Source organism: Ornithodoros turicata, chromosome 1 (assembly GCF_037126465.1).
Source record: "Ornithodoros turicata isolate Travis chromosome 1, ASM3712646v1, whole genome shotgun sequence".
NCBI lineage: Eukaryota > Metazoa > Arthropoda > Arachnida > Ixodida > Argasidae > Ornithodoros > Ornithodoros turicata.
This window is the reverse complement of record NC_088201.1, coordinates 193,791,704-193,807,364: the sequence shown is the minus strand read 5'-3', so window position 1 is coordinate 193,807,364 and position 15,661 is coordinate 193,791,704. Positions and strand designations below refer to the sequence as shown.

At 46.7% G+C, this 15,661-nt stretch overlaps 1 protein-coding gene across 2 annotated transcripts in view; it reads left to right on the top strand.

Moving 5' to 3' along the window:
• LOC135378912 (atlastin-2-like) overlaps positions 1-15,661 on the top strand; it is a 277,503-nt gene that overhangs the window by 72,138 nt on the left and 189,704 nt on the right. For both annotated transcript variants that reach the window (XM_064612076.1, XM_064612075.1), the window contains one exon: positions 5,480-5,531. In XM_064612076.1, the coding sequence (XP_064468146.1) occupies positions 5,480-5,531 (52 nt within the window). The remainder of the gene's footprint in view (positions 1-5,479; positions 5,532-15,661) is intronic.

Below are 15,661 nucleotides of genomic sequence, written 5' to 3'. Positions count from 1 at the left end.
TAATACTTTGCATTATAATACATTTCCACTCCTGATATATATTAAATAGACGAGTTCTATGTGTTAGCACTGCTCCTGGAAGTGGGAAAGTGGTAGTTGCAAAGAAACATCATGGTGACGCACTTTTGTACGCCAATCAAAGCGCAGCGCAAAGTTGACTGGCTTCGCAGAGAGTTGTATCCGAGATCGTCTGCACTGCTCCTTCCAGGTGATCGCTCAGACGGTTCACATCTACCACGGGCACGCATCGTTGGTCCGTTAGAGTATGACGTATCCTTGTTCTCGCGTAGATTAAATTCCACCATGCTCTCAACATCCAGCGGTCTCTTGCAGAGCATTTAACGAAACTTCCCAGTTACTCCCATTAAATTCTCGTTGCCGTGGTCAGTGATCAATGAGAATTAATTAGCTACCACCGTTTTGGAATCGACGCGCACGAAGTCAACTGCCCTCTGCCCTCGAGGTGTTTGCGATGAGTATGCTAGATCCCGTCCGAATGTTGTTTTAAAACGTTGCTGTGTCATACGAGAGTACTCAGCCGCAGCTTCGAATTCGTATTACGATTTCCTTTGAGGCCATCAGGTCACTCTATGTCATATGATGCCTACACACTATTGACTACGCAATTGTCTACATGCACGAGAAATTGGCCACTTTTAGCTACTTTCTCATTGCACGTTGCTGACTTTTCAGGATTTCTACGTGGCGGCTGATGTCATGGTGTAAACAATAATTTACCGTACAATGCGGAGCGAAGCCTAGAACCCCTATACAGGTCGGGACAGAATACATAAACTTCAAAAGGCGTCACGCAATCTTCACCTACGAGCTCAAACACTGTAGCGCGTATACGCGATGAGTGAAAGGCATACGACAGAAGTATTATTGAGTTCTATAACATGGGAGAAAATCAACGAGAATGATAATTTAAATCCAATCTTAGCAACGTGATGTTGCTCGCTTCAACGAAACAATGTAATTGCCTTATCATGTTTTCGGAACTGTTACTGTGAGCTCCTTCCGATGAGCTAAGACTCTCTAATGTTAATATTCCGGACAGGATTATAGTACACACTGTTAACACAGAACTTCACCACATAGCACGTTTCTAGTCAAGTCTCATGCCATATGATATCATTCTGTGTCCTATTTGTTCAAAGCAGGAGGAGGCGCCTACCTGGGACATACATAATGTGTCTCAGATAGGCGGCTCCTCTCATTTCCAACAAATCAGGATACAGCATGATCTAATTCCCGGTTCCGACTTCCGGCTATGACCGTTGCTATGCGGTGAAGTTCACTTTTAACAGTGCAGGTTGTGTCAGTAAACAGGGAGTTTGAGGAAATCGTATGCGCCATCCGATTTCGACACCGTGTCGCTCTCAATGACGTGAGGCTTCGGATCGGGAAGAGGCGAACGGAGAACGGCAAGGGTGTAAGCACTGAGATAAGGAAGATAATGAAGGATAAGGAAACGAGACACGCGCGCTACAGGTCATTCATTTGTTCACATACGCCACGGACCCGGCACTTGATCTTCGCTTTGATTGGTTTGTCGGTACTTACCACCATCGTCAGTCGTGCAAGGAGCAACCGCTTGGACGGCGCCTGGGCACGGACTTCTGGTGTCTTCCATGTGGCGTTTCGGAATGCGCCTTAACTTCGGCAACGCGCTAAAGGTTGCAGCCTCTGCGCCCTTTCCCAAACAGCGGAAGACGGTGGCAATTCCGGCGCATGACGCGAGTTACGGCTTACGTGCCAATGTCTGGACAAGAGTATGCCACATGAACAGTTCCTTGTGGCGGTATCGACATGGTCGCTTCGAAATTTCCAAATGCCGCAGCAACTAACACAGCTACTGACACGAACGTTCCTACGGCGTTCGATGATGTGTCCTCATAAGTTGTGCCGGTGCCTCCCGAAAACGTTTAGCGACCAATATGACGGATTACTCTCCAACGCCCATCAAGGTATAACACGCATAATTTGCTGTGCTTTACTAACTCATCTTTGGTAAAGACGTCTTATTCATGCCGTGCCTTGAAAACACACATACCTCCTGCTCCGATGCCTGAAATAGTCGTGAAACTCATCCTTGTCAATTGCAAGTGAACTCCCAGTTCCAACTGGACGACCCTTTGGCATGTTCACGGAATAGAGTGCGTGATGGTGCAATTCCCAGGGGATGTCTGAAAGCGCTGTTAAATGGGGCCCCCATTGTCGTATATATTAACAGGAAACTTTCCCACTAAGAGAAGCCTAAAAAAGTGCCTCGACCTGTCAATCAAACTTTAGCGTTTTTCCTTCGCTGCTTTTTTTCGTGGAGACCACCATGACTCCAGAATTTTCTCAAAAATGTCGCCCTAGCTTTGAACGGCGAAGTGAGAGTTTTGTGACAACATTGTTTCATAACTCACATATATTTTTATCCGTAAGTGCATATGATCGTGTAGTTATCTTGTAATTTGCCTTCAAACTACGCTTCACGTGAAAAAAATGTGTTCTGTAATGCCTAGTATAGACAAAGATCGGTAGGAAATAGGAAGAATAACCCTGCGTATGCCTAAAATCTTGCATTGTATGGCAGACTTTTATCCGTATGCACATCATTTCCCGTTCATGGTTGCTGTTATGTTTCATAAGTCATAATTAAAACATAACACTGACTATACATGGTATTTCACTTAAGAGTGACCCTTAATTATAATAGAATGTACTTGGGATTAAAATTAGAAACCTCCTGCGTCATACCTGTGCAGGTTTTTGCCGCACGAGCAGGTGGTTTCGATCAGTGCACCTCATTATCTTGTCTAAGTAGCTTAATAGAAGCAAAAAATTCTCAAGGAAATGTAACTTTTTGTGCGCTAATTAGAAAGCCCATGACCACAACACCCCATTTCAGTCACAATTACAGGATCTTTCAAAGTCTTTCCACAAAAATTCGACACCCGAAAACTTGCCATCTCTGCAAGCGCGCTTTCGGATTTCGCGGCGCCGGGAGTATTGTCTCTGCCGGAAGACACTCCCACTGCGCATGGAAACAGCATGAGAAAACAGAAGAAAAAAGGGAGGGCTGGGACCGGATGAAATCACTTATTTTGCCTTCACAAGCTTATCTCTTCGCAACCATGAGTAACTGATAATCAGCGAAGTCATAAAGCATGATCGACAGAAGCGAATTGCGATGACAAGGTCGTGGTGCGTAAGACCCAAGGCAAGGAGAACAGTTGTCTGCTGTCCTTGTCTCGGGTTTTACTTCCCAGTCATAAAGCATAAAGGGTTGGGTAATTTCGCCGGATCAGGCCCATTGACGAGCGACGGTTTTTCGGGCAGTTTTTACGTGTTATCGGGTGTCAAAATTTTATGGAAAGATCGTGAAAGACCCTGTAATTGTGACTGAAATTGGGTGTTGTGGCCAGAGTTTTCTAATTAGCGCAAAAAAGTTACTTTTCCTTGAGAATTTTTTATAGTTTAATTAAGCTAATTAGAGAAATTAATGAGATACATTGATGGAAACCACCTGTTTAGGCGGCAAAACCTTCACAAGTATGACGCAGTGGTTTCTAATCATTATCTCAAGTACATTTGTATAATAAATAGGGGTTCACTCTTAGTTGAAACACCCTGTATGTTCCATGAAGCGGGTCCGTATTTCAGCTCATGATGGGCAGATAGCCAAAAAGTGTGCTGAGCTACAGGTGTAGACAGGTCTCACTAATGGCCAGACACCCACTTTCTTACAGACGTCTCTGGAGGCACAGGGGGTAGAGCCTCCGTGGTGCCCAGGAAAGCACCCACCGGAAATTGCTTAAAGTGACTGTTACATTCGGCGCTGTAGATTGCGAAACTATAGTGCCTCTTTACTTCACGTTCGTCAGTGACAATAACGCCGAAAAATCCGACGCGGATGACTGGGGTTGTTCCTGTGCAGGTTTGGTGTAACACATACGAAGAGCAGGCATATATTGAGAATATTCCGGCATTACCGCTCTGGAAATAGGAGAAAACGTCACTTCGACAAGGCCAATCAGTGGCGGCCTTTGGCAAGAACAAATCCAGTCAGAGAGTGGCTGAGGGCCCTTGGCAACCGACCGGTGCGGGAGGAGCGGTGTCTGCTGGTCGCAGGAATCTGTGATCGGCTTGTGCAATGTTGTCTCTGTTTAGCGTCGAACGTTCTCGTACAGCCAGGAGTGTAACACGTGTTCACCGCGACATGGTCGCCTCAGAGCTCACACTAGTAGGCGAAGGTCGGCGTATTCACCGTTCAAATTTCACTTAGTATATTACAGTGCGAAGGCGAAGCAGACGACGTCGGAGACAATCGCCAGCGCTGCAATTCCATTCGTGTGACTGGGTGACGTCATCATTGTGTTACTCTTGCTGGGCTTCCTTAGCTTCAGAGTCAGTTCCAATCTTGCAAACTTCGTTATGTAATATGCAAGCTGTTTTCAGAAGAGAAACTCGCCCAACTTGACTGCGAAGCAGCGACGAACGTTACCGTATATCTCGCCTACACGCGTGTACGGTTGCCATAGACTCTGTATAAGGCGTCGTTTGACAACCTACACTTACAAAAGTCGCATAGCGTTAGTGCATAGCTCTGTTGTTATTGGGCGCAGCCTCGTGAACAAGTTGAGCTCTACGTAGATATGCCATTTTGGTGCATCGTCCCATCACTGTGTCTCACGTCGCTCATTCATTTTGGTTTCAGCTTTGTCATCTTTTCTTCTGATAACGTGTTTTCTGCTTCAGAAATTCATTGTTGATGTCAGTCTTATGTCGTTCGCTTATTTCCTGTTGGATAATTCAGATATCAGCCAAGGTTGCCCCACAATACGCCAGCTCATTTAAACGTTTTTATTTTGTTCCTCAATTCATTAAGTTTATTATAGAGCATTGCCCTCGTTGTGATTCTATTCTCTCAAAGCCTCACGACAGAATTCGTTTGGACAATGTTAGAAATACTGCATCCTTCATTGGTCTCAGTATGGAACAAGCAATTATCTACAAAATATATATGTTGCATTAATATTTATGCATAATCAGTTTTGGCCAGTGGATACTTTCAAGAAATATATTAATTTTACTGAAGAAGAGACGGTTGAGGTGGTCGGTCTCCACTGTTGCGCGGAGTAACAAACAGGACTTCGGTGAGGTGGCGTTCTATTTCCGAGCGATCTGCCTGCCGTCGTGGCGGTGTTTTGAAGACGCACCGGAGGACAAACTTCCATGATTTTTTATAATGGATGATTGGGAACTGAAAGTATGCACTTATTGATATTATGAGTCATACTACTGTTAATTAAAAGAAACGCAAAGCAAAAGACGAAATGGTCGGATTTGAAATTACCGAATGCCGACCTAAACAAGCTGTTAGGTGCAAATAGGGTCCAAACGAAATCAGGTTTCATGTTTATGATATTATATCACGCAGTATATGGTGTCCATTTGTTAATCATTTATATTACAACGGTTGCAGAATGTCATGCGGACGAAATTCCTAGAGAAGAAAGAGGAAGCCGTCTCGAAAGGTGAGTGTTGATCAATTAGCCCAGAACAACGTTTTAACGAAGCAAGAACGCCAAGTTAACGAAGGGGCAACTAAGCTGTTGTAGGGGCACAGTAAGCCCTAGCAGTAATCGACATGACGCTAGGCGCAAATGCTGCTCCACCACCAAAATACAAGTCGAAACACACATTGGCACATTCATTTTCCAAACCATGTCAACGATGTGCGCTGTCTGGACAGTTATATCAGTAAGTGATGCTGTCCCACCACCCGCTCTGAGGGACTGGGGCCGGATTCACAAAGATCTCGTGCGACGGAACCTGTCGTAACTCCGTCGTACGGGAAAGTTACGACGAAGTGTAGATTCACGAAGGGCGCGCGTCGCAAAATCTTCGCAGCTTACGGCGGAATCCTGCGAGAGCTCCCGAGCAGTCTTACGAAGAAAGATGGCGGCGTTATTTGGCCGCGGTGGATTTGGAGACGGGAAACAAAGACTCCGTAATACGCGCCAACGCATTGCACTTTGCCACATAACCTTCGAGACCATCTCCGAAGTGCCATTGAGGCGCTTTCTTGCTTGGTAACCTTCAACAAATGCTTCAACTTTGTGCTCCGTAAAATCGGGTCGCAGGGATTTTTCAAGCATCGCGTACACCCCGCTAAAACACCTCCAACACCCCTCCAAATTGTCTGCAAGAAAGGCAAAAGAAGCCATAAAAGCTGCAAAACTCAGTGCTACACACCGTTTACAAAACACCCTCAACCATCCCCGAGACGAACATACTGGGAATATATTTGCTGTGTCATCGAACGCGTTTCGCTTGTGATTGCATGGCATCCATTATGGCTACCGAAAGACCGATAGTACGTGCAGTAACAAAACATTTGAGGACGAACAACTTCGTCTTCTTCTAATGGGACGACTCTTATTGGTGCGATCACAAATTTTCGTCATCGTTACCATAGCGAAAACATAGTCTCGCACCCTTTGGCTGTTTGTCTCCGATGTGCACGTGACAGGAAGCGAGCAACTTTCTCTTCCTCGTCAAAGGGGGTACCCTCTCCACTACGATAGCTTTGTGAATCGCGCTTACGATGCCGTCGTACGCGCGTCGCAGGTTACGACGTCTTAGCGCATCTTAGCGTAACTTACGATCGCGTTTGTGAATCCGACCCCTGATGTTTTTAGCAGTCGTGTCGTATGATTAGGCCGTAAGTGCATTTTACTAAATGTATTTTATTTTCTGCGTATGCCAACTAATACACGTAGCGGTGGTTTAGCTTTCTTGTGTTATGGGAACAAATACTTTACTAAACCTGAGTTCTTGAACAGCACAAGCACATCTACCAACATGTTAATAATAGGTGACGCATGACACGGTGCAAAAATCCTAGGCATAGTTAATTGCGGTCCTGTGCAGTATGAAACGTAAATAAATACACAATATAAGAATCACCTACAAACTAGCAATCTACATGACTAGATATGATGTACAAACCGATACATGATCACTCTTAAAATCTCAACACCCTTTTCGGTGCAAATGCGGTGTAATTTGGGTGTAAACGCTACACCCTGTGCGGGAAAAAGTTTGCATGTTGGTTGTTGGATGGGTGTAATATTTACAGAGATCGATCTTGCGGATGCATGTCCTGCTACTGGTGCGAAAAGGGTGAAATTGAGCGAAATGTTTATCATTGTCGTGCATAGCAAATGAATGTCCTGTACGCCGAGTCTTAGTTTTCCCTCATAGCCAGTAAGAAACGCATACGATATTTTGATTACTTCAGTGTTTTTGTGCATGTAGGCAAATTAAACTGAGACACCTCACCTTCGTTTTCACTTGAAGGCGAGCAGGGCTGTCGAATTTGCAGCACAACACCACCTTTACTTTTAAGGGGAGGAATGGGGAGTTTCCCAATCGCTGGTGGTGATTAGGGGATTGAAATAATGCGCGCCGTCACAATAAGGGTCGAAGTCCGACTGTGTCAAAAAATGACGCAAGAGCTTTGAGGGCAGAGCGTTTGTGGGCTGTATTTGGCCAAGGGCCAAGCAATTTTGTGAGGGAGGGAGCGAGAGTTCAGGTGATTCAGAGAACCGACAGTGCTGTTCAGGAACGCTGGCAACAATGTTGTGGTAGCAATGTAGCTGGGTTGTGGGCAACGAAAAAGAATGTGCTCGAGATCCTCTAGAGCAGCGTCTCTCAAACTGCTCGTTGTGTCGGATCGCCCAAACCACTGAGAATTCATTCGAGGACCCCCGTTAAGTTCGGTTCAGGTTGATACAGACAAGAGACGTCAAGAAAAAAAAAAGAAGACAAAACAAACAAACACAAGGCACCGTCATGCAGGAAATGAGAAGGCAGTATATTTCTGCCTTCTCATATATCGTCATATATAAATATCATCTTCTTCAGAGATTGCGTGACCAGTACTGGCCTAGATGGTCTTCTTGCTGTCTGCGATCGACGCCGACCCCCGCGAACACTCTCAGGGACCGCCGCGGATCCGGGGACCACACTTTATGAACCACTGCTCTAGAGCACCGCAGTGACCGTATCTGGGAGAGTCAACTTGTCTCAAGCGGTAATGCAAATGAGCTGTAAAAGCCACATCGGGTCGCTTTCGATGAGTTAATGCAGCATCTTGACGAGAGGTGTTTCGTGGCATGCGGAAAGCTTGTGTTGGACCAACTCTGCTCAGCATGGATGGGGGGAGAATGTCTGTTGTCCATTGGCGGGAAGCCAAGAGTGTCACGAGACGTCGAAGAAATGGATTCTCCTCTCAGCAGGACGATACTCGCTTGCTTTCGAAGCTAGAGACCTGCTTCTGCGGCGCCGTGAGCCTGGTCATTCCCCACGGCACTACAATGGGCTGCAAAGTTCACAAGACAATCATGTGTATAAGGGTGCGAGACTGTGCAGCATGTTGGTTGGGACTGAACATGTTTGAGAACGCACACGCACAAGCACAACAGAGGGAAGCGTTCATCTAGCGGCTGATTTATTGGGACGAATTGCTCTTGTTCACGCTGGGACTTTCAGCTGCTCAGGCTTTCGGCTTTGGGGGCGGAAAGGTTCCATGTATGTCGTCCTTGTCTGTGTGCGTTCTGTACCATATTCGTGTTCAATGTATATTATATTCTTTTTTTTCCGAGAAAGGAAATGTCACTGCCTTCCTAAATGATATTTTGGTTCATTAACCCATTTATGTGATGTTTTAAACCTACCACTAACTTTAAGCTCGTATATCGTTATCCAAACGTATATCTCTATATCAGATGCTAATTTGGTCCAATATGGCACCAGTTTCGAATTGACATATTGGGGAACGTTTTCACGCTATGAATTTACTTTGGCTAATATGCATAATACGACAGCCATAGAAACAAATCACAACTTATGCCATTGTTTGACGGTGCTGATTTGCACTAACACTGGAATCTGTAGGTATAATTGGATTACTGCCCACACGCGTTGAGTGAGCTCCTCCCGCGGGGTGTGTTTCCATCGTAGGGTGTTGATTTACACGTAAAAAGGACCAGTTACGCACTAAAGCTTTTTACACCCCTAAGGGTGTGAAAAGGGAGTGAGCATCTTTAGAGGTCGTTCTGAACATCCTACAAAAGGGTGTTTATGTCGGCACCCATTCAAAATGCTTGTTTTGTTTGTTTGTTTTTGTTTTCAGAAAAAAGACCCTTCCAGTGAATGATACTAATAATAAAGGGAGATGAGCCAGCTTAATGTGGCGATAGGAGGGATTTCGACACATTGGGTTCTTTTGACGTGCACATCCGACACACGGTACTGGAAGCAGTGTCTACCTTCCCCAATTGCTGCCCTCCTCAACAAGAATTGAACCTGCGATCTTACGCTCAGCAAGCCAACACGTCACCGACTGCGCTACCGGCGGGGACGATATCGTCGGGGGGGGGGGGGGATATCTGAGGTGATTAAGTTTAATAGGGGTTACCCCACCACCATAGATCGCTGCAGGAGGTTAAGAAGAGGTGGGACAATGTATGCACACGAATGCAGAGGCAATACGCCGAAACTGCACAAAGAAAAAAAAAAGATGAACAAGACAGGCAAGTACGTACTGCGGCGCTTGTTGTGTTCATTATTTGAATTCATTTGTTGTTATGTGGAGCTTGTAGCAATGTTAAAATTGCGTAACTTGTATTGTTTTTAAATCAACACTGAGCCACAATTCCCCACTTTTGATGTGAGTGAGGTGCTTATGCAAAAAATGAAAGAAGGAAAGTGCTTTCATGGGGGTGCGTTCACGAAAAGTAAGTGGACGAGTGGAAGAGCTGAGTACAACTAATCTGTTTTTGAGGTGGCTGAGCTGTTTAAAAAGGGGACTGGCGACACACTTTTGTTTGTTTGTTTTTGGGTGAAAAGGGCAGGGTTGTAGAGATACCGTCTGTCATGTCCGCTGCCCTTGAGATCATAGGGGTAGGGCGGCAGGCGTCATTGGGATTACTGGAGGAATTGATAGCGCAGAGAGTCCAGTGAAACTGCTGTAAGTTTCCAAGCGGCGTTGTGTACAACAGTATTCATGTTTATTTGGAAGGTCAGTCAAGATGAATACAAATCACATATAGCGTGGCATCACCGATCACATGTCTGTAGGACTTTCTGTGCCACTGCACCCGGCGTCGGGAACTTGGTACTCCCATCGCCCTGCAGCAGCCGCAGTAGCCCCCTCCTGCACACACGGTTGGGTCGCCGCAGGAGGGAGACCCCCACGTATAGCTGCGCGTGGCTTTCCCGTGTCTGGGGAAAGGGGGATCCTGGCAGTTGAGTGGACTCGGAGGTTGGTTTGGACCCTTCGGGGCCCCTCTGGGAAAACAGCACACTGCTTTGGCCCCTGCTTCCCATAGACGGGTGGTCCTGGAAGGCCCGGCCAGGACTATTCAGTTATAGTCGCCATCTCACTTTTCATTGCTTTCTCTTTATCTTCTCCCCTCCTTGCTCCCTTTCTTTTTTCACCTTCTTTGGCGGCAAAGGGCAGTCTTTCACCCTCCAGAAGCTGCACGTGGGTACAGTGTGAACGTACCTGCTACGGCGCTAAGCGCAGTCCCCCTGGTTGGGTTCCGTGGTGGGCGGCAGGACTTTTACACCGAATAGTTCCATTCCATGTATGGCTTCTAATTCCTTACCACCCAATGATCGGAGCCTGAAAAGGTCCCGCACCGAGCAAAAGAATACATTCCTATATAGATCCGAACCTGAACCATGGTATGCAAGGTTTGTCGTAGTACACTCCAAAGACGAAACAAAACCGCTTTCGAAAATGTCACCATTTGCAGTTGCTAAATCATTGCAAAGTGTAGCTGGCAACAACTACAGCGCCAAGAAGCTGAACAGTGGTGACATTCAAGTCCAAGTGGGTAACCCAAAACAAAGCAGTGCATTGTACTACCTCACCCACATCGGAGAAACAGCTGTAATCGTAAGCTCTCACCGCACTTTGAACATCGTAAGAGGTGTGATATCTGAGAGCGAACTACTTGAGTGCTCAGACTCCGAACTTGAGGAAGGGCTGGCTGAAGAGGGTGTAGTCTCGGCAAAACGAATCGTGATGCGCAGAGAGGGGAAAGAGATTCCCACGAAACATGTAGTCCTGTCTTTCAAGCTCCACAGTCTTCCATCAACAATCAAAGCTGGCTATCTAAATTGTCATGTGAGGGCATATATCCCCAATCCAAGACGCTGCTACAAGTGCCAGAAGTTTGGCCACGGTTTGCAGGTGTGCCGTGGATAGGCTGTCTGTGCAAGGTGTGCTGGCAAAGACCATTCGTCAGAGACATGCTCAAATTATATCCGATGCACTAACTGTGAAGGTAACCACCCCGCGTACTCGAGATCCTGTCAGTTCTGGCAGGAGGAGAAACAGGTTCTCAAGATAAAGGTTGAGCAAAACGTCACATACCGAGCGGCGAGAGCCCAGTTCCAGTAGAAAGGAACTTTCTCTGATGTGGTGCGCAGGGGAGTGGCACCACTCAGTTTCAGTGGAGACCCAGACCTCTGGGCCTCCACACCACACTCCCCAACCCAAAGAGAGGGTCACAGAGGTGCTTTTTCCCGTGGCCACACAGCCAATCACCCAAGGAGAGGCCGTCACAACCTCAAAGGAGGTTGTTGCATCTCCCTCCGTTTGGGACGGGATTGCCAAGGGCCCGTCCCAAAGTACAAGTCAAGACATGGATGTTGATGATGACGACTGCTTATCGCAGAAGTCGTCATCGAGTCTTCCAAGTACTACTTCGTCCTTGGGCAAAGAGCAGAGAAAGAAAAGCACTGGCAGAGGACGGGGTCTGAAAGGCCAAGAACAGCAAAAGGTTCCTCCACCAAGGATACAGGCTCCTTGATTCTCCACATTCGTGTTCCCACATTTCACGGGTTCTTCACGTTTTCAGGTTGCATTTCAGTCCTTGCTGGTCCCCTTCCTCTGCTTACTCCTAATAAGTTCCAGTTGCAAGAGTATCATTCAGTGGAACTGTCGTGGTCTTCTGGGGAATCTTGATGACATCGATGATATATCAGACGGACACAGTGCTGTCTGTTTCTGTCTTCAAGAAACGAACCTGAACTTTGAAACTCCATGCCACCTCCGACGGTGGAACGTATACAGAAAAGGCCGAACGGACGCTGCACGTGCTTCTGGAGGTGTGGCCATCCTCACGGCGAGAGCACTTCCCGCGAGAGATGTCCCACTTTCTACAAATCTTGAGGCCGTTGCAGTGCAGATTTGCACTGACCGTGTGATGACGGTGTGTTCTCTGTACCTACCACCATCAGCTAAGGTTGAAGAAAAACAACTTGAAGACCTTCTCAGACAGCTGCCACAGCTTTTTCTGCTGCTTGGAGATCTTAATGCACACCATCCTCTGTGGTGTTGCTCAAAAGTTGACACACGAGGTAGGATGTTAGAGAAAATGCTAACATCTCTGCCAATCTGCCTTCTCAACACAGGGAGTGCAACACATGTCAATTCGGCTGCACATACTTTCTCAGCCATTGACATTTTACTATGTAGTCCATCTGTATACCAAGACATTTCGTGGACAGTTGCCGACAGTCCTTACAGTAGCGAACACTTCCCTTTTGTATTAAAACTCAATCAACTGGCAGCTACCCTCACTACCCGACCACTCCGTTGGAAAACACAACTTGCCGATTGGGGCTCCTTTAAGCAAGAAGCCATTCTGTCAACAGAATCACTTCATGGACTAGGCATTAATGAAGCAAATGACATTATTACACACAGTATTATCAACGCAGCCACTAAGTCCATTCCGCAATCTTCAGGTCGCCTCCCTAGACGCTGCAAGCCCTGATGGACGAGTGACTGTGCGAACACCAGACGGGAACAGAACTGTGCATGGGGTAAGTTCCGCCGATACCCAACCCCAGCAAACTTACTCGCTTTTAAAAGAGCCCGTGCGAAAGCGAGGTGGACACGGCAACAAGCGAAACGGCAATCTTGGGAAAATTTCGTATCCACCTTAAATAGTAGCACTCCATCCAAGTTTGTATGGGACAGATGGACAAAAATCAGAGGCGACTACAGGAGCTTCTCTGTTCCACTTCTGCAAATAAATGGAACCACGTGTCCGAGCATTGAAGACCAAGCTGACGCCTTAGGCGAACACTTCCAAAACGTTTCCTCTTCCGTTCATTACACACGCCAGTTCTTGAAGATCAAGGATTCTGCCGAGAAGTGCAACCTGTCATGTGGTACTGGCGACAACTACGCTTACAATAGGCCTTTTAACATAACAGAACTTTTAAGAGCACTGAACATTTCAAAACAGACAGCTCCAGGGCCAGATCGCATCACGTACTCTATGCTGCAGCATTTAACACCTTCATTGCTAGAAACTCTTCTATGCTTCTTTAACTCTGTCTGGAATGAGGGCCGCCTCCCATCCCGCTGGAAGGAGGCGATCATCATTCCACTGCTAAAACCAGGGAAAAGTTCTTCCAGTCCAAGGAGTTACAGGCCTATTGCCCTTACCGGTTGCTTAGGAAAAACTTTTGAACGTATGGTGAACTGCAGACTTACGTACTACCTTGAAGAAAATGAATGCCTAGACCGATATCAGTGTGACATTAGAACTGCATGCTCAACAACAGACCACCTATTGCGTTTGGAGACCGGTATTGGGGAGGCTTTTGCCAGACGGCAGCATTGTGTATCCATCTTTTTCGACCTCGAAAAGGCGTACGATACCGCCTGGCGGTATGGCATTCTTCGTGACCTACACTCTTTTGGGATACGTGGTCGTCTCTTCCGTTGCGTTGCAAACTTTCTTCAGAGGAGGACATTTAGGGTGCAGCCGGGAACTGTACAGTCCCGCCTGTTCACACAAGAGAATGGAGTCCGGCAGGGGTCTGTTCTAAGCGTAACACTCTTTATTGTAAAGATGAACACTGTCGTCCATGCAATTCCACCGTCTGTCACGTACTCCTTATATGAGGATGACATTCAAATATCCTGTTCTCCCACAAGCGTTTCTAGGTGTGAGAGACAGCTCCAGCTCACCATAAACAAACTTTCAGACTGGTTCACCAAAAACGGTTTCAAGTTTTCCCCTGAGAAAACTGTTTGTGTTCCATTTTCAAGAGTAAGGGGTGCGTTTCCTGAGCCCACACTCAGAATGAATGGCCAGGATATTACTGTCATGCCTGAACACAAATTCCTTGGTGTCATCTTTGACCAAAAGCTCAATTTCGCGTCTCACATAAAAAATCTCAGAGTCAAGTCAATGAAGGCCTTAAATATACTCAAGATCTTGTCGCACAGGTCTTGGGGTGCAGCCCGGGAAGTCCTGCGTCGTATTTATATTTCCGTCATTCGCTCAAAGCTTGACTACGGGTCTTTGGTTTATGGCTCTGCACGGAAGTCTGCTCTGGCGGTTTTAGACCCAGTTCACCACCAGGGTCTCCGTCTGGTGTTGGTAGCTTTTCGAACATCTCCAGTTCAAAGCTTGTATGCAGAGTGCAATGAATGGTCGCTCGAAAAACGGAGATTTTACCTTGCCTCTACATATGCAATGAAGGTGAGATCTTACCCGCAGCACCCTGCCCTAGCCTGTGCCACAGAAACCCGTTTCCAGCAGCTGTTTTTGAACATACCTTCTGTCATCCCTTCTTTTAGTATGCGACTGTCCCTGGAAATGGAAGCTTACGGCTTCCCTGACCAGGGCAGGGTGACTCTAGTAGCAAGTGGTGGGAGGCTTCCCCCATGGCAGCCACTACCAACACACAACACATCGTTACTTAAATATAAAAAGCAAGAAACCTCTACAGTTGTGCTCCAGCAGGAGTTCTTATAATTAAAGGACAGTTTTGGGGACCATGTCGCCCTTTACACGGATGGCTCTAGAACGGGCTCAAAGGTTTCATGTGCTATGGTCACAGGCACGTCTGCTGTGTCTCGCCGTCTGCCAAATACTTTTTCCATTTTCAGTGCAGAGGTATACGCTGTGATCCTTGCTTTTAATCATGTGTTACACTCTCACATTGATACGTCAGTCGTGCACACCGATTCCCTCAGCTGTCTACAAGCTATATGTAGCTTACGGAAACAAAAGAATCCGCTTGTGCAACAGGCCCAGCATTTATTCAGCCAAATTACAAACAAAGGTTTCTCTCTAACACTCTGCTGGGCGCCAAGTCACGTAGGTATACGTGTCAACGAGCAAGCCGACAAGGCCGCTGTCGAGGCACTGTCCGGCGACCTCGCATTTACAGAAGTGGCAGCTGAAGACTTGCGCTCAGTCATACGAAAGACGATTAATGAGAAATGGCAAAAACATGCAGAACACACAGAACACTAATAAACTCCATCTAATCAAACATGACATAGGCAAGCCCACACATGCTTTCAGTAACCGGCTTCACGAAATTCTGTCAGCTCGGTTACGTATTGGCTACACCTACCTGACACACGGATTCCTTTTACGGGAGGAGGATCCACCCCAGTGTGTGCCTTGCAGGGAACCGCTTTCTGTTCTGCATCATCTGATAATGTACCCACCGCATGAAGCTCACCGTCGCCGCCACTTTCCCGTCTTTTACAAATATAACATTCCCTTCCATCCCGCACTTTTGCTGGGTGATGAGCCCGTGGTTCTTTTAA